Raw genomic sequence first — 24,984 nt, 5'->3', positions numbered from 1 at the left:
TATTCCTCATTCTCTGGTCCTCTACCAGAGGCCTGGGAGTTTGAGGGTTCTGCGCAGTATCTGAGCTGTCCCTAGAACTGCACTCTTCTGGACAGCAATCTCAGATTTTCCACCTGGAATCTGTTGAAGCCACTCCCCCAACTTTGGAGTCACAGCCCTACGTACTCCTATCACAACTGGGACTACTACTGCCTTCAGTTTCCACATCCTTTCTAGTTCTTCTTTCAGTCCTTGGTATTTCTCCACCTTCTCATGTTCCTTCTTCCTGATGTTATAGTCACTGGGTATTCCCACATCCACCACGACTGCAGTCTTTCGTTTCTTGTCTACCACCACGATGTCGGGTTGGTTCGCCAGCACTTGCTTGTCTGTCTGGACCTTGAAGTCCCACAGGATCTTAGCCCTGTCATTCTCAACTACCCTTTGTGGTATCTCCCATCTGGACTTAGGCAGGTCCAATCCATATTCTGTGCAGATGTTTCGGTACACAATCCTAGCAACTTGGTTGTGTCTCTCCGTGTATGCCATTCCTGCTAACATCTTGCATCTGGCTACTAGGTGCTGGACTTTCTCAGAGGCCTCTTTGCACAGTCTGCACCTTGAGTCTTGCCTGGTGTGGTAGACTCCAGCTTCTATTGATCTGGTGCTGATAGCCTGTTCCTGTGCTGTTAGGATTAGTGCCACGGTGCTATCTTTCATTCCTGCCTTTTCCAACCACTGGTAAAATTTTGTCATGTGAGCCACATCCACTATCTGCTGGTGGTACACCCCATGGAGAGATTTGTCTTGCCAAGAAACCTCCTCTTTTTCTGCATCCTCGATCTGTGGAAGTCTCAGGCATTCCCTTAGCAGTTCATCTTTGGGAGCCATCGTCGTGATGTACTTGTGGATGCTCTGTGTTTCATCCAGGACTGTGGCCTTGACACTCATCAGGCCCCGACCTCCCTCCTTCCGGCAGGTGTACAGTCTCTGGGTGCTGGCTTTCTAGTGGAATCCTCCATTCATAGTGAGTAGTTTCCTGGTTTTGACATCCATGGTGACCAGTTTTTCTCTTGGCCAGGTTATTATTCCAGCTGGGTACCTGATGACCAGTAGGGCATATGTGTTGATGGCTTGGATCTTGCATTGTGTCTGTTTAGGTGACTGCCCCCCTTTCAATCACATGGGAAAGGTGTTTTTACTCTCCTCTTTTTTCCCATATCATTCCAGACTCACTGTGGCTGTTCCCGCCTCCATGGCTGAGATCATTAGTCTTGATTTTAGAAAATCCAATGCTTGCCCTTAGGAAAGCAATGGAAAGCTCTTACGCATATGTGCCAATACACAATGCTGCACCAATCAGCATCTCCTCATGAAGATGCATTAAATAAATGCATCTCTACAGGTAGAATTAAGAGTCACGCTGAATGTAGCTGGTGCACACTGTGCAGCACTGGCCCAGGAAGGACCTCTAGAGGCCGTCTGAGTGACTGTCACTAGAAGTGTTACTAGGCAGCAATGTAAACACTGCCTTTGATCTGAAAAGTCAGTGTTTACATTGAAAAGCGTGAAGGGACAGGATGTAGACTCCAAAACAACATTAAGTTGGAGTAGTTCTGGTGACTATAGTGTCCCTTTAGAATGGTATTTTTGACATTGAAAAACTAGCTATCTTCTAGTATGTTTATTCCTCATTCTCTGGTCCTCTACCAGAGGCCTGGGAGTTTGAGGGTTCTGCGCAGTATCTGAGCTGTCCCTAGAACTGCACTCTTCTGGACAGCAATCTCAGATTTTCCACCTGGAATCTGTTGAAGCCACTCCCCCAACTTTGGAGTCACAGCCCTACGTACTCCTATCACAACTGGGACTACTACTGCCTTCAGTTTCCACATCCTTTCTAGTTCTTCTTTCAGTCCTTGGTATTTCTCCACCTTCTCATGTTCCTTCTTCCTGATGTTATAATCACTGGGTATTCCCACATCCACCACGACTGCAGTCTTTCGTTTCTTGTCTACCACCACGATGTCGGGTTGGTTCGCCAGCACTTGCTTGTCTGTCTGGACCTTGAAGTCCCACAGGATCTTAGCCCTGTCATTCTCAACTACCCTTTGTGGTATCTCCCATCTGGACTTAGGCAGGTCCAATCCATATTCTGTGCAGATGTTTCGGTACACAATCCTAGCAACTTGGTTGTGTCTCTCCGTGTATGCCATTCCTGCTAACATCTTGCATCTGGCTACTAGGTACTGGACTTTCTCAGAGGCCTCTTTGCACAGTCTGCACCTTGAGTCTTGCCTGGTGTGGTAGACTCCAGCTTCTATTGATCTGGTGCTGATAGCCTGTTCCTGTGCTGTTAGGATTAGTGCCACGGTGCTATCTTTCATTCCTGCCTTTTCCAACCACTGGTAAAATTTTGTCATGTGAGCCACATCCACTATCTGCTGGTGGTACACCCCATGGAGAGATTTGTCTTGCCAAGAAACCTCCTCTTTTTCTGCATCCTCGATCTGTGGAAGTCCCACATCATTCCAGACTCACTGTGGCTGTTCCCGCCTCCATGGCTGAGATCATTAGTCTTGATTTTAGAAAATCCAATGCTTGCCCTTAGGAAAGCAATGGAAAGCTCTTACGCATATGTGCCAATACACAATGCTGCACCAATCAGCATCTCCTCATGAAGGTGCATTAAATAAATGCATCTCTACAGGTAGAATTAAGAGTCACGCTGAATGTAGGTGGTGCACACTGTGCAGCACTGGCCCAGGAAGGACCTCTAGAGGCCGTCTGAGTGACTGTCACTAGAAGTGTTACTAGGCAGCAATGTAAACACTGCCTTTTCTCTGAAAAGTCAGTGTTTACATTGAAAAGCGTGAAGGGACAGGATGTAGACTCCAAAACAACATTAAGTTGGAGTAGTTCTGGTGACTATAGTGTCCCTTTAGAATGGTATTTTTGACATTGAAAAACTAGCTATCTTCTAGATTCCAATTAAATTTGTCAAGCCCTGGTGACGGTGTATGGGATGGTAATCCCATCAATGTATACAAAACGTGAACGTTATATGAATGTAACATAATCATCCTCACCTTGCGGTCAGCAGCCGTGCATCTGCATGAACACTTGCGGCATGTTAATGGATGCCGGCCGCTGCGGATCTAAGGCTAATTATAACCCCATGTCCGCTCACGTAATTGACGACATCAGCATGCACGTGACGTCACGCACGCGCCGTGCGCGCACGTTCTGGGGTCAAAGAGTGATCCCGGCCAATCAGAAAGGTAAAGCAGGTATAAAAGCCTAGAATTACCTTTCCTTTTTGCCCTGTCGTGGTTTCCCTAGAGGTTGTCAGAGAGCACGTTCCTTCTATTTATTCTGTTTTTTTACTTTGGCTTTGATTTTGACTTCCCTGTTTTCTGGTTTCCCTGACCTCTGGCTTTCCTTTATCGTTGTGTCCCTTTCTGTGTCCCCTATCCTCGGCTATTTCTCTGACTATTCTTTGGTACATTAGTCCGGCCATTCTAAGGTCCGGTAATACGTTACCTATTAGTCTCCTGTGTTACACAGTTCTACGTTCTGAATCATACTGTAATCTTGACAATGGACTACACCTATATCTGTTATAAAACCAGGAAAAGGTGGGCATGGATGGTGAGCTGATTCTGTGGTGCAATGGGCCACTTGACTGGATTTGCCCCCCAGGCCTAAGGCTGCCAGCCCTCCCCTGCTTCTACACACTACAGCCACTATCCTCATAAAATTATACTACAGCCCCTAACCGTCCCGGCAAACACCACAGCCCCTATCCCCCCACACAGACCACAGCCCTTATTCACCCACACTACACTTCAATCAGCACTCTCCGCACAAATGCCACACTGCAAACATCCCAAACCCCACAAGCAGCCTTCCTCTACGCACACAACCCCACACGAAGCACCCACACCCATGAAAAACCACATAAAGCCTCCCTACACACACACAACAGAAGCAACATCCCTCAGATGCGCAAACTCACAAGTAGCCTCCAAACACATACAACACCACAAGCAATGTCCATGTGCACATACAACATCCTATTTCAGCCCTGTCCCTCTTTTATCCTCTCGTGTCTCATTTATGAAGACATCAGAAACAAGTCACCAGTGTCTCATTTAAGTCCTTAAAGGAACACTGTAGGCACCAGAACACAATACTACAACTTAATGTAGTGGTTCTAGGGCAAACAGCCTACCTTGCAGGCTGAGCAGTATAAATGCTGTATTTTCTAAAACAAATGCAGTACATGTGCTACTCCCTAAATCATCTTCCAGAGCTTGCAAGACCAATGTTCTGCATCTCCATTGTCAGCATGGAGATGCTGAACACTCCCCTAAAGTAATTAATTGACTCTATGCATCTCTATGAGGAGATGCTGATTGGTTGCAGTGTGGTACACATGCACACTTGGCTCCCAGTTTGTCTCTATGGGGAAGCATTCAATTGTGTGAGATCATCAGTATTGATGATCTCAGCTAGAGGAGGCACAGCAGTGGTGGCAAACTGGGGAAATAAGGTAAGTAAATCTTCATTTGTATTCGTTCTCAATAGCCCGTTAATCATTATAGGTAGGGTAACACAAAATAATTTTCATTAAAATAGTGTTAATTTAATATATACAGGGGATTTTAACTATGTGATAGTTTCTTAATAGAGCTTTGTGCATGTACTGTCCTGGACAGGCTCTGAACTTCACATGCCCACGTATCCATAAAGAGCAATTATTGCAATAATACAATTAATGGAACCCTAGATACCTTTTTTATTATTATAATTATAATTAAAAAAAATAATAGGCAAGTAACCTGCAATCTGTTGGAGGCATGGATGTCATTAGGGACCTCCTGTTCGAGTTTCACCTAAGGCCTTGCAAAGTGTAGAGCCGTCCCTGCTTCTATTCTCCCATGCTTTTCACCCCATTGCTACACTATTGGCCTTTATTTATTTCCTTTACAGTGTCCCTTTAACTATTATGTCCTAAACTACTAACTGTTATTTAATATACTAGTTTTACAAAAAAGCATCCAGACATTTGAAAATCTGTACATAATCTGATAAAACAACCTCTTTAGGCAGATTCCATCTTTATTGTTTATACTAAAAAGCAGCCTTGTTCTAGGTGTAGATGAAAGGCAGCAGTAACCCCTATACTAAGGGGCACCAAATAATTCCTAAAAATAAAGAAAATAATACTTAATAAATGTGTTATTGAGATGGAACCAAATGGATACTTTAAGAATCAGCAGTTAATAATTATATAGAATTCAAATGGTATACTGTTCAAAATATAGAAAAGATTGTGCCTTTACTAATCTGTGTCTGCAGCGTGTAATTTAGACATTGCTTAAAGTGGAATTGCATTCATCTGGTAATTCCTTATTCCTTCACCACAGTAAAAATTATTGAAGCATTTACTTGAGTGATTAGTGCGATGGAGTGAGCACTTCCTCTGTATGTCCATGTTCACTTTAACATCAGCTCGGATACTGCTCTGGGCACTCTCTGCATAGATATGCTACACAAACACATGTGCTTTGGGGCATTCCATTAATAGAGCATACTTAGATGATGGGCTGTGTAAAAATCGCAATGTTCTGCTTCAAGGTTTTTATTATATTTCATGTAGATTTTAATTCTCCCATTTGTCCTAATATTTCATCTGTATTTTCATTGGGATACCTTTATATCTGTTTGCCATTGACAGAAATATCACCCAGCGATAGGTGAGATTGTTCTGGTTATGATTTGTTATATTAAAAAAGACAATTCTGCATTAAGGGCACATGTGCACACTTTTGTTTTCTGGTGGCATTTTTAGTAATCCGCATTCCTTAAAATACTATCAGTTTCCTTACAAATACCCATAACCATTTTTACGAATCATTTTGTCATACCGACAATTATTGAGAAAAATTGTATTTGTGTGTCTGTTCATCTCGCAGAATTAGTCTAACAAAGATAAATATATATATATTTTTAAACAGTTTTTAAATATCTTCAAATAGTTTTTTGTATATAAAATAGCTGTTCTACATTTAGTGCAAATGTTAGCTATTTATTCTTACCTGCGGCAAACAATGATTCATCATCAGCTGCCACCACAAAGGACAGGGCACTGGGCATCATCTCTGTTGACACAGCCCCACCGGAAGAAATCTGATAGATAAGAAAAAGGCAAAGGTGTTCCTCTCCATCAAGAAATACATGTTTTTATTTAGTATCCAGTGAAAAAGTTTTTTAGTAACTCTTCTTAGCACTGAAGGTGAGATCAGTAAAGCACTGCTCTCAGCTGCAGCACTGACCTATAATAGACATACAATATTTTGTTGAGGCACTAGGAAGAACCTGCAATATATATCAGAGAAAATAAAAAAAACAGCTCTTTTAAGAGCCAAGGAAGTACTTGCATAACATCTCTCCCCAAAAGAAAAATTGTCACCACAGAATGTCTCTTCTCTGCCATCACTATTTGTAGTTGAGGTAAATGGTAATGGCTATCCAGGTAATGCTGGGATCTTTCCATCACATGTGATATAACAACCTTAAAAGACCACTACAGGGGGCGGAGCCAACAGCCAAAGCGAACAGACGCATGTCAGCACAGCTCCGCCGAAACAAGCCTAAAAAAGCGATATACTCACCCTAAAAGCCCCATCACCAACCCCCACTACGATATCGCAGGATGGGGAAGAAAGCCAAACACCAGGGAACCGTAAAACCAGTTGGGGCACGCGATATCGGAGACCTTCTCCTCCGTCCCGCAAAGGCCTCAAGCCTCACCGCGCCAAAACAATATGGCGACGCGACCTCGGCCTCTTCCGAGGAACAAGCTATGGACGAGCTGGATGAATTCCCGAGCTCTGGGGGCTTACATCAGGCCTCCTCCGACGAGGACAACGAGTTACCCTCCACGAAGGGAGACATTAAAGCCCTCCTCCGCAACCTCCGTACGCTATTTGCCGCAGACTTGGCCGCTCTGCGTGAGGAAATTCAAACGGTGGAGGGGAGAGTCAAGACCTTAGAGGGACACTCCGAAGGCCTAACAGCCCGATGCATACAGCTAGAAGCCCAAAATACTGAGCTGCAGCGTACCCAGTCACATCTTTCCTGCCGCCTCGACGCGATAAAGGATCGGCACAGGAGCAGAAATGTAAAAATCCGGGGAATTCCGGAGACAGTGACCCCGAATGATCTACCGCAATACGCCGGAAGACTGCTCGCCGCTCTACTCACGCCACCCCAAGCAACTCTGGCCGTGATCGACGGGATCTACCGCATCCCGAGGGCCGCCAAAACCCCGGCGGACACCCCAAGGGATGTCATACTACAACTACAGACGCGGGCAGCTAAACAAACCCTCATGACAGCTGTGAGAGGAAAACCTACCTTTCTTTTTGAAAACTCTACCTTGTCCTTCTACTGGGATCTGTCTCGGCCCACGGTGCTCTGGAGAAGCCGATTCAAGCCCCTCACTTCCGCGCTCCGACAACACTCCATCTCATACAGATGGACATTTCCCAGAAACCCGGTCATCTCCCATGGAGGAGCCACAACCCGCTTGACGGAAGCAGCAGAGATGGACTCGGTGATGTTAGCCCTTGGACTGACTGCACACCCAGCGCCAACTACCCAAGCCACGAGACAGCGGCACCCCCACGTCTGGGACGTGACAAAAGGGCGCCCATTCCAGCCGACTGGGACTCCCGCTTCACCCCCTACCGCGTTCAAAGCGCAGAGGGTTAGCCATCAACCGATGGGCACCTGAGCCATGGAGGGGCACACAGAAGAACAGGCTACCAGAACTGTCCGACTATACTGCTGAGTTTACATTTTATTTTTGCTGCAATTTTCTTATTAAGTTATGCTACGTTGCTTGTGTTAACAGCCCAGTTACAGCATGTTACATTACTCTTAACTCCCCTGAGCCTTAGCTTTCTGTCTTGGTAACGACCGCTAACTGACAGGAATAGGCCCCACCACTTTATTACTTCCCGCCGGCAGCTCCTTAACTTTCTGCGGGCAGCGAACTCAGTGTAACCCTGCACACTAAATCCCCGAATATTGGTCACCCAGAGATACCACGTAGGTGACAGTAAATCCATGGGTCTAGCCGCCAGTCAGAGCTAGAACGCGTTACCCCCACAATTAGCAAACATATTTTCTCAACCCTACAATGGCCACACCACCTGAGCATTCTGATAGGCAAACTACTCAATACAGAAGTATGGCAGTACAAGCTTTTTCACCTCACCGAGTGCCCCATTCTCATACCAAGCTATACCTACACACCTTCAACTCGGGGTATACACCGACGACGAATTGGCAGGCTAGGGAGTACCGATGAGGGTTGCTTACCCCATATGATCAAGGACCACATACTTTGAGACACATTTATGTACAACACAGAGAGACACCATCCAGACCCCCACTGACTTAGTGAGTTCAACCTAACATGGCTATCTAGGGCACACACGAAAGTCTACATGGTTCCCACACCTTTAAGACCGAAGCATTACTGAGCTACTCATGTTTATAAGTTACTTATGATTTACTTTAAAATATACGTTATACTTTACAATGTATAATTTGAAATCGCATGGACACACTCTTTTGAATAAGCTAAATGTACAACTAAAATGCTACAATTTTATTATTTATAACCAAAATGTGCATGACAATCGTTTTCCATGACATGTAAAACAAATGTTTAATCAAGTACCCAGATATCGCTGTTGTGGCACATCGAGGCTTATGGTATCTTTCTTGCACACCAAAAAAAAAGAATTAAAAAAAAAAAAGACCACTACAGCCACCCAAACCACTTCATCTCAATGAAATAGTCTGGGCACACTGACATTTTAATACAAGACTTTGACACCAAGATGCAAAAGCTTCAAAGGTACATAAAGCTTCATGGAAGAGTGAAAACTAGGAGAAACAGATAATTTTATTATGTAGAACAGAGGTAGTTAAGGCTCCTCTGGCTGCTAGAAAGTGTGAAGTGCGATGCATCTGGTTTCATTAACAATTATGTGTAGATCACTAAAACTCATTCATTCTATGTCTTTTAAAGTAGCGGTGGTGATTATATTGCTTTAATGAATGTTTGCATTATTGGTTTTCTTTTATGCCGCAAAAGGTGCTCTTCCTACTAAACATATATATATATCATCTAACATAAATATTACTGGTGAATAATTAAACATTGCACAAGATAATTTTTAAATTATGTTTCAATGTGTCCTTTTTATATTTCAATCCAGACAGATTTATTCCCCAGAGTGAATTTTTTATGGGTATACATCTGTTAAATAGTTAATCTAACCCTTCTTCACAGTTACTTTTATTTTATTTCTAATGCCCTATTGCCCTTCAAAGTGCTATTTTGCCTTCTTCTGGATCAACAGCAAAAACAGATGTGAGAAATCCAGTGCCAGATGAAGCTCTCCTAATGCTTTCTACACCTCTACCAATGTAGAGAGATGGGAAGGGATCATGGAATGGAGGGAGGGGACATATAGGCTTCTCCTTGCAGGCGTTCACATTGCTGTCTGCAAGGGTAGATGCTGATTGCACAATGCGTGCTAACAGACATAATTTTTGCACAGAGTTAACATTCACATGTGCTATGTTAACATTCACATGTGCATTCACATGTGCTAAACCCCATGAGAAAAGTGAAGTGTGCTTTGTATAAGCAGCATTCCAAGCATAAACACTACACATACAGATCACTTGTTCCTTGACCTCTTCTAAAAGCAGAGGTTGGAGTAAGACTTTAAGGAAATATAATTAGAACACTACTTATTTTCTGTACTTACCAGTGCCAAGGCACCATTTTTGAACCCAACCACAATTTTCCCATGTTTGGGGATGACACAGCTGCAGACTGGTTCTGCTGCCTCTCCGGACACTCCTGGTAGCTGACGTGATCCACGGAGCTCTCTTGTGGCACTATCCCAAAAATGAACCGTCCCACCTTCTGTTACAGTGATTAGAAGCTGCTGTGGTAACAGCACTGCTGCTTGAATTGGGACATTAGGAACCCCAGGCGAGAAGTTTAGAATGAGTTCTCCTGATTCCATATTCCAGGCATTGACCTACAAGGACAGAAACAAACCAGTGTATTTTGTTTAGGAAACTGTCTTGTATTATACTTCGAAATAGTCGTAAAGTTTTCAACTGTATGTTATAATATGTAATATCAGTTTGTGGAATGGTCTGTATGTTTTCTCGCATGTATGATAAATTTACTCAAATTTCTCTGTATTTAATACCTAACACAATCCCACGTAATAAACAATAAATAAAGAATTGCTTTAGTATGCTCTGTGTAAAATTACAGACAAATTCATATTGGTAATATCTCATTATTGAAACCAGTGTAAGTTAAATCATACCTGTGTATTTGCTCTTTGAAGGGAGTAACGTGTCTGCTGTTATGAACTACATTTAGTGGTTGGGTAAATTTGAAATGCTTTTATTAGCCCTTATAATAGCACAAAACAACAGAACATTGGGTACAATCCTTCCAAATGGGCACTATCCTACAGACTGTTAATTTTTGGTCAACATTATTTCACATTGATGAAAAAACGGACTGAGGATAGAGCCCTGTGATAGTGCATGCAAATGCACGTGTTAGCCTAACTAGTGCTCTAATATTAGAAGTTAAATTGTTTCCTCCCAACCGCATATATAGAAAGGCTACATATAATTTAGCATGATGTACCGGTAACCAAAATCTAGACTAACCTCAATCACCTTACTTAACAGGAGCCTAAGAGGCTCTGAATGCACAGCTCTGCATTATAGTAACCAGGATTAATTCTATGCTCACAGCATGGTATATTTTCATACTTTAAAATATTTATATAACTTTGAGATTGTCATATACAACCACTTATACTTGAGGAATATAGGCACTGTACTACACATAGTACTATGTAGGTCTACAGTAATATCTTCCATGATTTCCCAGGTAAAAAAAAAAAAACAGGTTACATCTCATACATGATCTATTATCCTACCTGAGACCCTGCTGCTGAGTAAATTATCCCAGTCTTCTCATCAACGTGCAGATAAGCATTTTCATAGATACTGTGGTCCTCTTGAATTCGCAGGCATGCTTTGCCAGTTATCAGGTTCCAGATGAGCAAGGTATTGTCCAGGGAGCCAGAAACTGCTCTAGCTCCTTTTCCAAACACTTTTACACATGTTATTGCCGCTTTAAACAAAAGTTGAAACATTAGATAACATTACCATATCACATGCATTTTGATCCAGAAAGCACATTAGGGTTTATTCACTTAGCTAGGAATTATAGGGAATTGTCAAGACAATTGCAAATTTTATTAAAGGACACGGAGGCGAATATTATGCTTATCTCTTTCTTTATTGTACCTCAGCAGCAAAGAGAAGGTATAAACATTCATAGAATAAATTTTGAACAGGTTTTCAAAGGGTTAACACAACATTATACCCTTAACCAATAGGAACAGGCCACCTATCTATAACCACTCATGTGACCTTTCCTCTCCCTCTTTCTTTGCTGCTGCCTCAGCTAAGTACCATCTAATTTTAGCTCTCCTCAGAGCAACTTATGTTTAGATTGTTAGAGCTTTTTTTATGTCTTTGATGCTTACATGTAATTCTGCATATGTCTTGGTATTATTCCTGCATTACTATCGGTTCGATCTACTTCTAGTGCAGGTACAATTTTTTCCGTGGTTAACCCCCTCCCTCCCGCACCTCCCCGGGTATTACCCGTTCACATATTCGTCCTCCCCCCAAGCGACCCGTGGCGGCAGTTTCCCGGCGCGAGCGTTCTGAATCCAGATACCGCATGCGCAATAGTGGCCGCACAGCCCGCCCCCTGCACACTGACGGCGGACGCGCGCGGATTGGCTACTGGCATTGGCTGGCAGCTTGCCAGTGCTCCCTTGCGGCCATTCCGGAGGGAACACTCGGTAAGCTGACAGCTTTTGTTTGTGCCTTGATCTGTACCCCATAGCCGGCCACAGAGCTCACTGCCCACTTAGTGTATTTAAGTACAGTTCTTTACTTCCCCACATAGGGTTTGAAGGAACAGCATTATTCTAGGCACACTCTATACAAGTTTGTGCAAGTATAATTCCTGTGTGCAATCAGTCTACCCCTGCTCCATCTGATTGCTAGCTCAGTGTCCCAAGAGTGCTTGAGTAACTTGGCTGTAATGCAGCACCTCAGGGACCAAGGGGTTTCCACACCCGCTGATGCCAGTAAGGACACCATGCACCACGTGTCCCCTGCCACACGTCCACGCTTACCACAGAGAGAGGACGTGGCATCCATGGAGCAGTTGAACTCGGAGGAGTTCCACTCTCTTCTGGATGCGACCATGACCAAATCGCTCACCCAAGCCATCTTCACGGCAATGGGGGCGATGTCAGAGAACCTGACACAATCTATTAGTAACGCCATCCTGGCGTCTAACCACAACCCCAGCAGCCTCCGCCCCAAGGCCCAAGCTGACAAGCCTGTGCCCGTCAGCGGCCGCAAGGCTACGGAAAAGACCCACCATATGGGCAAACACACCTCCAAAACTAGCATGACGGACAGGTTACGCCCTGTCACTACTGAGGACGTGGGGCCACCACGTAAAAGAGCCACCCGCCGGGAAAAAACGGTGAGGACATGGAAATGGGCAAAAGCCCAGACAGAAACATCCGACTCTGATTCGGACCTAGAGGAGGTAATGAGCGAGTCCGAGGAAATCGGCTCTTTGGAATCGGGGAACTCTTCTCCTGAACGCAGCCTGGCAATCACACAAGCCTGCACGGGTAAGGTGGCCACGGATGACTCCATCATCCTAGACCCTCAGGGCAAGCCCCTATTTAAAGGACCACTCTAGTGCCAGGAAAACATACTCGTTTTCCTGGCACTAGAGTGCCCTGAGGGTGCCCCCACCCTCAGGGACCCCTTCCCGCCTGGCTCTGGAAAGGGGAAAGGGGTTAAATATTACCTTTTTCCAGCGCTGGGTGGAGAGATCTCCTCCTGCTCTCCTCCTCCGATCCTCCTCTTCTCCTCCCCGTCGGCTGAATGCGCACGCGCGGCAAGAGCTGCGCGCGCATTCAGCCGGTCACATAGGAAAGCATTCATAATGCTTTCCTATGGACGCTTGCGTGCTCTCACTGTGATTTTCACAGTGAGAATCACGCAAGCGCTTCTAGCGGCTGTCAATGAGACAGCCACTAGAGGACATAGGGGGAAGGCTTGACCCATTCATAAACATAGCAGTTTCTCTGAAACTGCTATGTTTATGAAAAAATGGGTTAACCCTAGAAGGACCTGGCATCCAGACCACCTCATTAAGCTGAAGTGGTCTGGGTGCCTAGAGTGGTCCTTTAACCCGGACGACCTACAACACCCTAGGTCTACAGACTGGTTCCCAGCTGACCATGTGGCCCAATATATAGCGGCCAGGATCAGGAAACCCCTGGATAAAACGACCAGGAATAAGCTTAGGGCAGAGTGCCCACGCCCAACGGTCCCTGATATGGCCTGCGCCACACCGGAGGTGGACCCTAAGATTGCCCAGTTCCTGGGAAAAGCTGGCTGGAAAGCCAAAAAAGGTCTGGATTACTCCCTACGCCACTGCCAGGACAAGGTGCTTGACTCCTTGGGCCCCAGCGCAAAAATCTTCGACTTGCTCGAAGCGGCACTCTCAGGTGGCAAACCACTAGATCCCTTAGAGATCCGAGAGTGGGCGCAGCGCTCTATTTGCCTCATCGGCAACTCTAATGCTGCACTAAGTACTGAGAGGCGGAAGACAATTCTCATGAAAATAGACCCTAAGCTGGTCAACATGGCCATAACCGAGCCTGGACCCCAGACAAAAGGCCTCCTTTTCGGAGACAATTTTGTAAAAGAGCTGGGCAATTACGTGAGCACATTTACAGCCCTGGATAAGGTGCAAACAAACCTGAAACGGGTGTTCTCCCCAAAGGTTTTTGGGGGGGCTGGCAGATACCGGGGCCGCCTGTCCAGCCGTTCATCACGGGGCTCCCACCGGGGCTACCGAGGCCCCACTATGCCAAGGTTCCCACAGACGGAATTATGTGGCTTCAGTCCAGCGCTTGCTTGCCAGACACCGCATTGAAAAGAGACATGTATCCATCAAGTTTAGCCTTTAGTGATCTGCCTACCCCTATTATTTAAGTTTAAGACCCAACCAAATGTCACAGGTGGAGGCACAGGGAGATCCAAGCCCCCTCCTCCACCCCCCCTTATAATTTTGTAGGGGATGTGACATGGCAGGTGGAAGCATAAGGGAGGTTTTAATAGGTGTTTTTTCTTGATCCCAATAGCCTTCAAGTACTGGCCAGCCATCACAGTTAACCCTTACCCTGACAATGTTTAATTTTTCCTCTTCTATGACAGAGCCTACACCAATTACATTTATTTTCTCCATTCAACACAGATATCATCTGCAATAGTTAGTATACCCATTATAGCACTAACACTCTAATTGTTCAGTTTTAAAACTGTTTTTAATTGCTTTCATCACTTCATTTTTGTATACTTACTTTGCTCTTACAAGAATTTAATAATACACTTTATTTTTAACACTAGTACTATTTAATTTGTCCCCCACATTTTAGCGCAGGACCCACCAACATTGGGGTAATTTGAAAGCAGTGGTGGGCTTAACATCATATGGCCATATGGTGGAACTAAATCCCCATATTTATTCTTAGATAGGCAATCTAGAAGCCTTCTTTGTGTTGTATTTTTTGTAGTCTAAGTGCGCTGCAATTATTTTTTTCATGTATGTAGTTTGGTCACTGCGGCAGCATCTTTCATGCATAATGCAGGTCTCGGGTGTGCCCCCAATCCTTTCTCTGTACAGAGCCTACAACAATGACCGACAACAATGACTGACAGGACGCTAAGATGGAGGATAAAGAATACAGATTTGTGGATTTCTACAATTTATTTTTCACACCTCAAATACACACATTTGTTAAATATTAAATATAGTGACAAATTAATATAATGTTAAAAAAGCCAGGAAGTAACAGTTCCTGTAAACTATTTTTAATATGGCAGTATGCTTATGCACTATCTATGCTTGAAAGCCGTTCAATTCAAGAGAAATTATCAACTTTACCAACCAGTGTGGCCAATCAGGGTATGAATAACTTCAATGTCCTCAATGTTCCACACTATCATTGTCCCATCTTCAGAGCCCACAACAAGAAGATCTTGGTTTGTGCTGACTTCCGTAACAGTGATGCCTAAACATGATGATAAATGCAACAGACATTGATTCATATTCCCCCTTGGAATTGTATGGTGTCCTCTACATTAAAGTATTAGCAAACGTATAATATAGCTTTAGAAAAAGCTTAAATCTTTAATTTAAACTAAAAGAGTTATTTGATATATTTTATCTGTTTTCCATCAAACTGCATAGTTGCCATTGAAGATATTTACGTATTTGTACAGTTAATAATTTGATACAGACTTCTTTGTGAGCCAACCTCGAAGAAAATTATTATAAACCTACTGGTTCTTATTTACAGAAAAATGCATAGTATGTATTTTGCTCTCTTGTACACCACACAAACTATATATGTTACACCATATAAATCTTTTTTTTTTTTTAATTCTTTATTTTTGTTGTGCAATATAGTATCACAATCCGACATATGAAAAAACACATTTTAGGTATTTCAGTACAGCACCTGGTTATCCCCGTGGTAGCGTATTACACGTTTTCAACAAAAAGAAGTAGCTTTCTTTTTTTTTTTTTTTTAAATTCTTTATTTTGGTTGTGCACAGGATGAACAAACAGCCGGTTTGTGCCACAACAGCGACATCCGGTAAAATAGGTTAACATTGGTATAGCATGTTGTGGTATATGATATACGGGCACATTTTTTTTTTTACGTGATGTTTGGAACAGTAGTTTAGTTTCGCGTTAGTTTGGAATATGGCAGCATAACGCACATGTCATGGAGCGATAGTTAAAGAAGAGACATAGGAGGAGAGCATGGCGCATGCATGAGAATGTACATAGAAGATTGTGCAAGAATAAAAATAAAGTTAACAAGTTAACAGTACTTAGTAATAGTGTGTATGTATTAGTGAGTTGCATGCTGAAGTCTGGGAGTGTGGAGCACTTAGTGATTATGAGGATAGGCACATCCGAAGTGTATGTGCTATGTTACATTAGGTTAGTGTGATCGAGTTTAGTAAGATTTACTACCTTCTCAGGTGCCATTGCAACTCTTGAATTGCCACAGAAATAGGATAGCTGGTTGTCCTGACTAAGGGGTAGAGAGATTACTACGAGGAGGGAGGGCCCCCCAATTGGTGTCTTGGAGAAGTGGCCTAAACATTGAATTGTAGAGCATAACATAAAAGAGTAACATCAAAGGAAAAGCAATTAAAACTACAACATTTGCAGATAGATACTATATGAGGCATCTGTAGTGTCTAGAGTCCCGGTCAGCCAACCCCCGCAAGGGGAATACCATAGTCCCACTCTGGTGTCGTTGTGTGTCTTGGTCTCAGCTGCTGTTTGTGCTTGTGAGGCACCCCTTTTTGTGTTTGAGTGCTTTCGGTGGTCCTGCTCGGAATCGCCGCTGTTATGAGCTTCATCTCTCGCCGTCCCCGCCTCCAGTAAGGTGCGATATTGTAGTCGTGATGTCCGTCGCTGGCTGCAGCTTGTCGGTAAGGGGGACTTGAGTATTCCGTGCTTTTCGCTTTCTCGGTCTTCCGGGTCTGTTTTAGGCTGCCGCTGGTATTCCTGGGAAGGTCTTTCTTCGGGATAGTGCCCCTGTGGCGCCGGCCCTTCAGGTGCATGGAGCCTGTGGGATTGTTAGCCTGCCATTGTGCGGCCACCTGGACCGGGCATTGTATCTTGCCTCTTGTCAGGGTGTCCGGGAGGGGAGGTCGCATGCGTGCCTCCAGCTTCTCCCAAAAGGAGTCGAAGATCGTGGCTAGTCGGAGCTCCGTGTCCGTCACGATGCTGGAGGCCTCTCTATCCGCCGCCATCTTGGATGCATCTTGTATTGGGCTGCCCCGCTGTATTGTTGGCTTGATCTTGTGGTGAGACCTTGTCAAGCCGCCCCTGTTGTCCAGGGAGGACCGGGATATCCCCCGCCGGTCCATAGGGGGGGGGGGTAGGAGGCCCGCATGTCGAGGGTACCGCGTGTGACATTGCTGTCGAGGAGAGCGGCCGCCTCTCCCCTTTGCGGTCTCGTGTAGGCCCCAGAAGTAGCTTTCTTAACAACAACATTTGGACATGAACCTATGTGTCACAATCTCTTGTTGAAACTTTCTGACTAAATCATAGAGTATGCTACCTCCTGATGCAAATACAAGGTTCGCTGTGCTTTGAGAATGATCAGCCCCACTCCTTATAGGAGAAGGTTCGTGGTGCCGATAGGAGAAGAGTGTATACGGAAAGAACAGAGAAGAAAAGTGTAAAGAAGAGGCAAGATGGGGCATGGAAGCGCGAGGGAGGCAGCCGCGGAGAAGGGGAGGGGGAGGAGGAGGGGAGGAGGGAAGAGGGACCCGGGCCGGTCCCCAGAACCGCACAGGTCTCGTCCCGTATTCTATGTGCTCAACGGGCTCTCGTCCCACGGTTCCCACAACCTACCGAACGTTCCCAGGGACCCCCTGTTCCCCTGTTCCTAGCTGTCAGGTCATCCATAAGGCACACCTCTTTAATTCGCGCAATAACACTTGCTATATGGGGCATCTCTGGTTTCAGCCATGTATAGGCGATCGCTCGCCTTGCGGCCAGTGTAATTTTGTGAATCAGTTTTTGTACCATATAAATCTTTTATACAAGAAACACACCAAACAATTAAAGCACTTACACATGCTGAAGTGTTTTATGTGTTGAGGTTTTTATTTCTTTGTCATTTTTACCATAGAAAATGGCACTTTTATAAATTAACCTTGTTACCGCCCTCCCACCCAGTTGCAACCAGAAAACTAGTCCTGTAACTTCTTGGTTGTTTAGCTCAGTGAAGCTAAACTCAAGAGGGAGGCATTTGCCTTGAAAAAACATCTCAATGTGTTGCATCGGGAAGTCTCTCTCATGCCTCCTTTCAGCCCATGCCTCTCCCACAGTGTGAAGACGCTCATCACGACATTGCAAGTGTGTGCACATTCATTCATTGACCAGCTAGGGGGAGTGCGCCTTCCTTCTCTTTATCCCCTTAAAAAGGATGTAGCATAATTTACATCTGGGCTAGCACTCAATTTATATCTGTTTAATTACCCTAATATCTGTTTAATTAGCCCATCAGCTGTTACTTAGCCCTATTTTTACCTCCCTCTTTATCCCCTTAAAAGGGATGTAGCATAATTTACATCTGGGCTAGCACTCAATTTATATCTGTTTAATTACCCTAATATCTGTTTAATTACCCTAATTGGTTCCTTAGCCCATCAGCTGTTACTTAGCCCTATTTTTACCTCCCTCTTTATCCCCTTAAAAGGGATGTAGCATAATTTACATCTGGGCTAGCACTCCATTTATATCTGTTTAATTACCCTAATTGGTTCCTTAGCCCATCAGCTGTTACTTTGCCCTATTTTTACCTCCCTCTTGCATCACTTTCTTGCCCTGTCATGGTCTTTTGTAGCCAGAGAGTGCGTTTCTTTAGTGTATCTTTTCTGGTATCTGACTTCAGTTTGTTTCCCGTTTATTTGTTCTTCTGGAACCCTTGACCCTTGGCTTTGTTCTACGTTTATTCTTCCATCTTCAATCCCGACCTTGGCTTGTCTGACTATTTTATTCTTCTCGCTCTACTTTATAATACGTTAAGTCCAGCCCTTCTAAGGCCGGTAATACGTCTGGCTTAGTGTATCCATTGAGTCCCTTAGTTTGCATGCTAGGGAGATTGACCATGACAGTCTGTGATTGGAGAGATGTTCTGGGGAACAAGAGGAGTGCTTGCAAAGGCTGAAGACAGCATCAGCACTTTTGCAAGTAGTTTTTAGAAATATTCCAGTGATGAAAATGCATAATTAAATGCATGTTTTCTTTGGGGATATATTGTCCCTTTAAACAAAATACAGACATGTTTGTGAATCTTCATTGTTTGTGAATATCATCTTCAGGATAGCTCTAATTCCTATAGTTTTTTTTAAACATTATAAAGTATACATAGCCCTCCAGTGAATGTTGTACCTTTTTTGAAGCCAGTAAGCGTAGTTTGCAGCGGTCCACCGGGAGGCTGGAAAAAGCCACATTTAGGTATGAAGGTGGGATGTGGATATTTGTCAAACAAAGACTTACTCTGCTGACACAGCTCACCAATTAGGGATGAACAGGACTCTTTGAAGAAGAGTAGTCTTGCTAACATCTCTGTGTATATGATGCAAGGGTCTGTGTGGGAGAAATGCAAGACAGCATATTTTAAATATAAAACTGTATTCAACTGTATATTGGCAGTAATTAGCAACAACTGTATATAGAGGGCATTTGTCATAAAAAATCCAATGGGTGCTATCCTACAGAGGCATTTTCTAAATTGCCAGCTAACAGGTACATAAAGGCAAAATAATGCACACCATACTTAAAGGGACACTATAGTCACCTGAACAACTTTAGCTTAATGAAGCAGTTTTGGTGTCTAGAACATGCCCCTGCAGCCTCACTGCTCAATCCTCTGCCATTTAGGACTTGCACAGCCTTCCATAAACACTTCCTGTAGAGAGCCCTATTTAAGCTTTCTTTATTGCAAGTTCTGTTTAATATGGACACTGATCTTATTGTAATACAAAGTTTTGGCAATAGTACATCCAGTTCCAGCTTTAGGAGGGTTTGTGAATGCCGCATCATGTCCCAAAATTTCTGGATAGTGAAGAAGTCTACCTGTGATTAACATGTAGGTTCCGAGTAGAAGGAAGAATATAATTTTATTACAAGACAATTGTCCTTTGATCTCAAACACCACACTATCCTGGTCCTCATGGCACATTGGGTGCTCCAACAATGGCAGAGTAAAGTGATCCTCAGGAAACACGCAGTTGATCTCCAGCAGATTACTGGCTATACACTTGGTTCCTGAGATCCAAGGGCCTCAGCATCAAATGAGTAAGGTAGCCTCAAATCAACAATACTTGTTCAAAACAATTGCAAGGTGCAAAGAAACCTCTGCTACAGCCTCGAACTTCACAGAGTGGATTATTGTAGATATAATTAACTTAGATAACATAGCTTAACTATGTTAAGCTAACTTATTTGTATTTTATGAAATATAGTTTTGCTAAAGCATTTGATATGGTTCCGCATAAAAAAAAGTTACAGTACCATTTAAAATAAATTAGGTTAAACTTAGGTTAAAATGGTGTGATTGTATAGAACAGAGAGTAAAGGGTCACTCTTCAGCTTGCACAGTTGGTTACAGAGCAAGTATACTGTTTTTTCTTCCTAGTTACATGTGTTCAACTAAAGCTCACACCATACACACAAGAAGGCTGTAAGCATGTCAGTTCGGGGCTGCACAGCCATTTTGTTAAAACTGTGCAAACATATAACATATACAGCAGGGCTGCCCTACAGGTAGATCCCCAGATGTTGTAGAACTACAACTCCCATGATGCTTTGTCATTCTAAATGCATTCTAAAGGCATGCAAAGCATCATGGGAGTTGTAGTTCTACAGCATCTGGGGATCTCTACCTGTTGGGCAGCCCTGATCTACAGTATGGCTACTAACAATTTATAGAGCAGTTCTATTTATCATAGAGCTGAGAGATACATTACTACTCTGCCACACAGAAGTTTATGGGTTCTTTTTGATTTAAAAAGCTAATTGTTAACTACACATGGGAAAAAATATATATAATGAAGTAATTGTATTGTTGTTACTATATACAAATGTTTTGTTGTTTTGTTTGTACTCTTTGTACATTTGATGTATGTATCTCCATATACAATTTGTCTTAAATATATTCAATGTAAAAGTATTGCATATATTGATGTAAAAATATAAAACCCACTTCTTCGCTGGCAGCCGACGAAGATGGCAGCCTAACAAGGGAGCTCCCGCGAATCCACACTAAATCCAGCACCGGCAAACAGCATCGCAACCGCTAAAAGGTACTCACATGCCCCACAAAGGTCCCAGAGCCACCCCACGCAAGAAAAAACAGGGGGGACCGCAAGAATCCTCTCCCACAGTGGCCGACATGTTCGCGGCCTCCAGATCCACACAGGCCGCACAAGATGGCCGCCGGGCGGGCACACGAGGCTCCCACTCCCCATCCTCCAACACAGATAGGGGACAGCCCGAACAGAGTGAGGATACCGCCGCACAAATCTCGAAACAGCTTGCAGAGGTGAGAACCTATCTGGCGGGAGAGATCACCCGTAGCGCCCGAGATATCAAGGCCGAGATTCAGGCCCTAGGCGCCCGCACCGCTGTACTGGAGCAGCGCGTGGAAACCATAGTGCAAGGCCATAACACAGTGATACAGCACTCCACGTCCCTAAACCTTTACATCAGCGACCTGGAAATGCAAGTGGAGGATTTATCAAACCGCACGAGGCGGAATAACCTCCGAGTCAGAGGATGGCCAGAAGCAACACAAGAGGGCCCCCTGGCACCAATCATGGAGGCATATTTCAGCAATCTCCTACCAGAAATCCCTAAAGCCCAATGGACTATGGACCGGGCGCACAGAGCCCTGCGGGCCCGACGCTCGAACACAGATGTGCCACGAGATATCATTATATGCTTCCATCACTTCTCAACCAAAGAGGCCCTACTGTGGTATAATCGGCAACATGAACTTACATACAAAGGCAAATCCATCGCATTATACCAAGATCTGGCCCCGAGCACTTTGCAAAGAAGGAGAGAATGGAGGCCGCTGACAGATATATTGCGGCAACATGAAATCCGCTTCACCTGGGGACACCCATTCAAAATAGTGGCCTTCACAGCTGGAAGAACACTTGCCTACACACCGGGAGGAGACCCACACAAGTTCCTCAGGGACCTAGGAATCACGCCACCGCAAGACTTCGCCCTACCTGGGCCTACCCGACCAGCCCTTACACCCCTCCCGAGAGAGTGGTACACGATCACGGCACAAGCGGACCGAGAGGACTGAGACCCGCAAACAGCCAGGCGCAACTCCAAAAGAGCGCTCACAAGACTTATTGCAGCAATTTTGGCGCTCTGGACGATTAAGTTCTTCTGAGAGCAGACACCAGGACTCACACACCCCTTAAACCCCCGACAACCCTCTCCTCAATTTGTTTAAAACCTATGGATGGTACTGTCTTCAGTAAAACAAGGGGGAGAGAGAGGAAGGAGAGAGCAGATGACCTCACTGCATGCTGCACAGCGGCACTGACACCAACAGCACTGCAGACCACGAACACAGCCTGAATGGACTTAACGCAAGGGTGCTGCTTGCACTGGGAGTGATGCACTGAGACAGTTCAAATCCCATGTCATCACGACTTAATATATTACACCTTTTATACATTTTACTACTAAGGAGCCGGGATGGTCACCCGAGCACAAGAGGGAGGGGGGAGGAGGGGGGAGGAGGGGGGGGGGTGACTCTCAGGTACAGATTGCACACAGGTAGGGGGACGCTCCTAGGCATGCTGAAACACTCCCAACTACACCTTACTCAGACATCCCGTTAATGTGCCTAACACACAGGGCAGGAATGTTTTCCTAATGCACTGACGAGAAACAATGATGGAGGGAGAACGGGAGGGCATACAGCAAGACACACAACACTCCTGTAAACCTTAACCACACCCTATATAGACTAACTCGGGAGGGTATGAAAGTTAGAGCGAACACTCGCAGGGGAGGTCCCACAGGCCCCAGGGGCGACAACACGAAGATGGTTGTGGCTCACACCACAGTGGATTAACGCGGGGCAATCACCGACTCCGAGAGGTGATTTTTTTTACGCCACTCGGAGGGGGTGAACACCCCCATTCTCATCTGGCACAGGTTAAGACCAGATGGTTCACGAATGTTTATGTTAATTGTTTATGTGAATATATGATGCAAATGTTCTTTCTTACTCAAGTTATTTTTCTTTTCCTACTCTATTCTTTAAGACAAGTACAGATTCTTCACCCGCTCTCTCTGCCTGGATGCTGCCTGCGCCCCCGAGGAGGAGCCCCGTAAGCAACTCAGCGCCCACCTCAGCCCACGGTTCCTGGAGGAAGGGGGACCCCGCCACATTCAATGCCCTGAATACATCTCCAAATGGCCCTTAAGGTACTATCGTTAAATGTCAAAGGCCTTAACTCCCCCCAACAAGCGCAGATTGCTGGTGAGGGACTTAAAAGCCAAAAAAATTGACATAGCACTAATACAGGAGACACACCTCCCCAGGTCGGCGACCACTAGGTTGACGGACAGAAACTACACGACAGTTCACGAAGCACGAGCACTACGGAAACGGGCAGGAGTAGCAATTCTCCAACATAAAAACTGTCCCCTAAACATTACCACCATTCAAGCCGACCCAGAGGGGAGATTTATATACATAGGGGGCACACTCTACACCACTAAAATACACATCATTAATGTTTATGCTCCCAACGAGCCAGACCAACAGTTCTGGGCGAGCCTGGAAATGCTGGTGGCGGGAACAGGGGGAGGGGTCCTCCTGGTAGGGGGCGACTTCAATGCTGTACCCAGCCCAGCAGCTGACAGAAGCACAAAACCAGGCACCGTCAGATCACAGGGCAGAGGGAGCCAGGACAAGCAATTACACACATTCCTGACACACACAGGCCTCCTTGACGCCTGGCGGCTGCAACACCCAACCACAACAGACTACACGTTCTACTCAGCACCACACAACACATACTCCAGAATAGACAACATATTTCTCAACGGAGCAGGGATGGCCAAAACAATCCACACGGAAATTAACAACATCACATGGTCAGATCACGCAGACATCACACTCACACTCAGCAATCTATGCTACAAATCCAACTGGTCGTGGAGGCTCAACAATAGCCTCTTAAGGGATGACACAACACGAACAACCATCCAACACGCCATCACAGAATACTTTGACATAAACACGACCCCCGAGGTTAGCCCCACCACGGTATGGGCAGCACATAAAACAGTAATACGTGGACACTTCATAAAACTGGCCACACAGAAAAAGAGGGCCAAAACGAAACAGCTACTTGACTTACAATCTGCTCTACGCAAAAAGGAGCAACAACACAAGACAAACCCAACAGACCCACTCCTCAGGGAACTCAATGACATCAGACACTCAATCAGGGACATCACTCTAGAGACGGTCTCACGGTCCATTCTATGGTCAAAACGACTTTTCTATGAAAAGGCCAATAAGACAGATACACTCCTAGCAAGAGTCCTCCGCCCGAGACCGCAAGGCAAAACCATAACAAAAATACGCACAACAACAAACACACTAGTCAAAACTCCTGAAACTATAAACGAAGTGTTTACATCCTACTTCTCCGACCTTTACAACCACTCCCCCCAACTCAAGACCACCAACACGACATATATGGCAAACGTGCGTCGCTTCCTCTCCGAACTCACTATTCCAAGGGTGAGCGGAGCCGAAGCCGATGACCTGCAGGCACCAATCACACAGATGGAGGTAGAGGCAGCAATAGCATCCCTAAAAGGCAACAAAGCACCAGGACCAGACGGCTATGACATTAGTTACTACAAACAATTCAAAGACGTATTGGCCCCACCCCTCACAACCCTTAGCAACCACTTTCTACAGGGAGGGACACCCGATGGCGACATGGCAATGGCAAATGTTGTCCTTCTGCCAAAACCAGGGAAGGACGAGACACTGGCCCCGAGCTACAGGCCCATCTCATTAATCAACACCGACCTTAAAATATTCGCTAAAATCCTGGCATCCAGACTGACCCCCCTGCTCCCGCGCCTGATCCACCCGGACCAGGTGG

The 24,984-nt window shown here is 44.9% G+C and overlaps 1 protein-coding gene across 1 annotated transcript in view; it reads right to left on the bottom strand.

The window, feature by feature from the left end:
• NWD1 (NACHT and WD repeat domain containing 1) overlaps positions 1 to 24,984 on the bottom strand; it is a 72,415-nt gene that overhangs the window by 8,072 nt on the left and 39,359 nt on the right. The window contains exons 13-17 of the mRNA XM_063455429.1: positions 19,211 to 19,408; positions 15,171 to 15,293; positions 11,046 to 11,242; positions 9,837 to 10,115; positions 6,081 to 6,171 (exon numbers count right to left, since the gene is read on the bottom strand). Coding sequence (XP_063311499.1) covers positions 6,081 to 6,171; positions 9,837 to 10,115; positions 11,046 to 11,242; positions 15,171 to 15,293; positions 19,211 to 19,408 — 888 coding nt within the window. The remainder of the gene's footprint in view (positions 1 to 6,080; positions 6,172 to 9,836; positions 10,116 to 11,045; positions 11,243 to 15,170; positions 15,294 to 19,210; positions 19,409 to 24,984) is intronic.

This window comes from Pelobates fuscus, chromosome 5, assembly GCF_036172605.1.
Source record: "Pelobates fuscus isolate aPelFus1 chromosome 5, aPelFus1.pri, whole genome shotgun sequence".
In the NCBI taxonomy this organism is placed as follows: Eukaryota; Metazoa; Chordata; class Amphibia; order Anura; family Pelobatidae; genus Pelobates; species Pelobates fuscus.
This window is presented reverse-complemented; position numbering and strand designations above follow the sequence as displayed.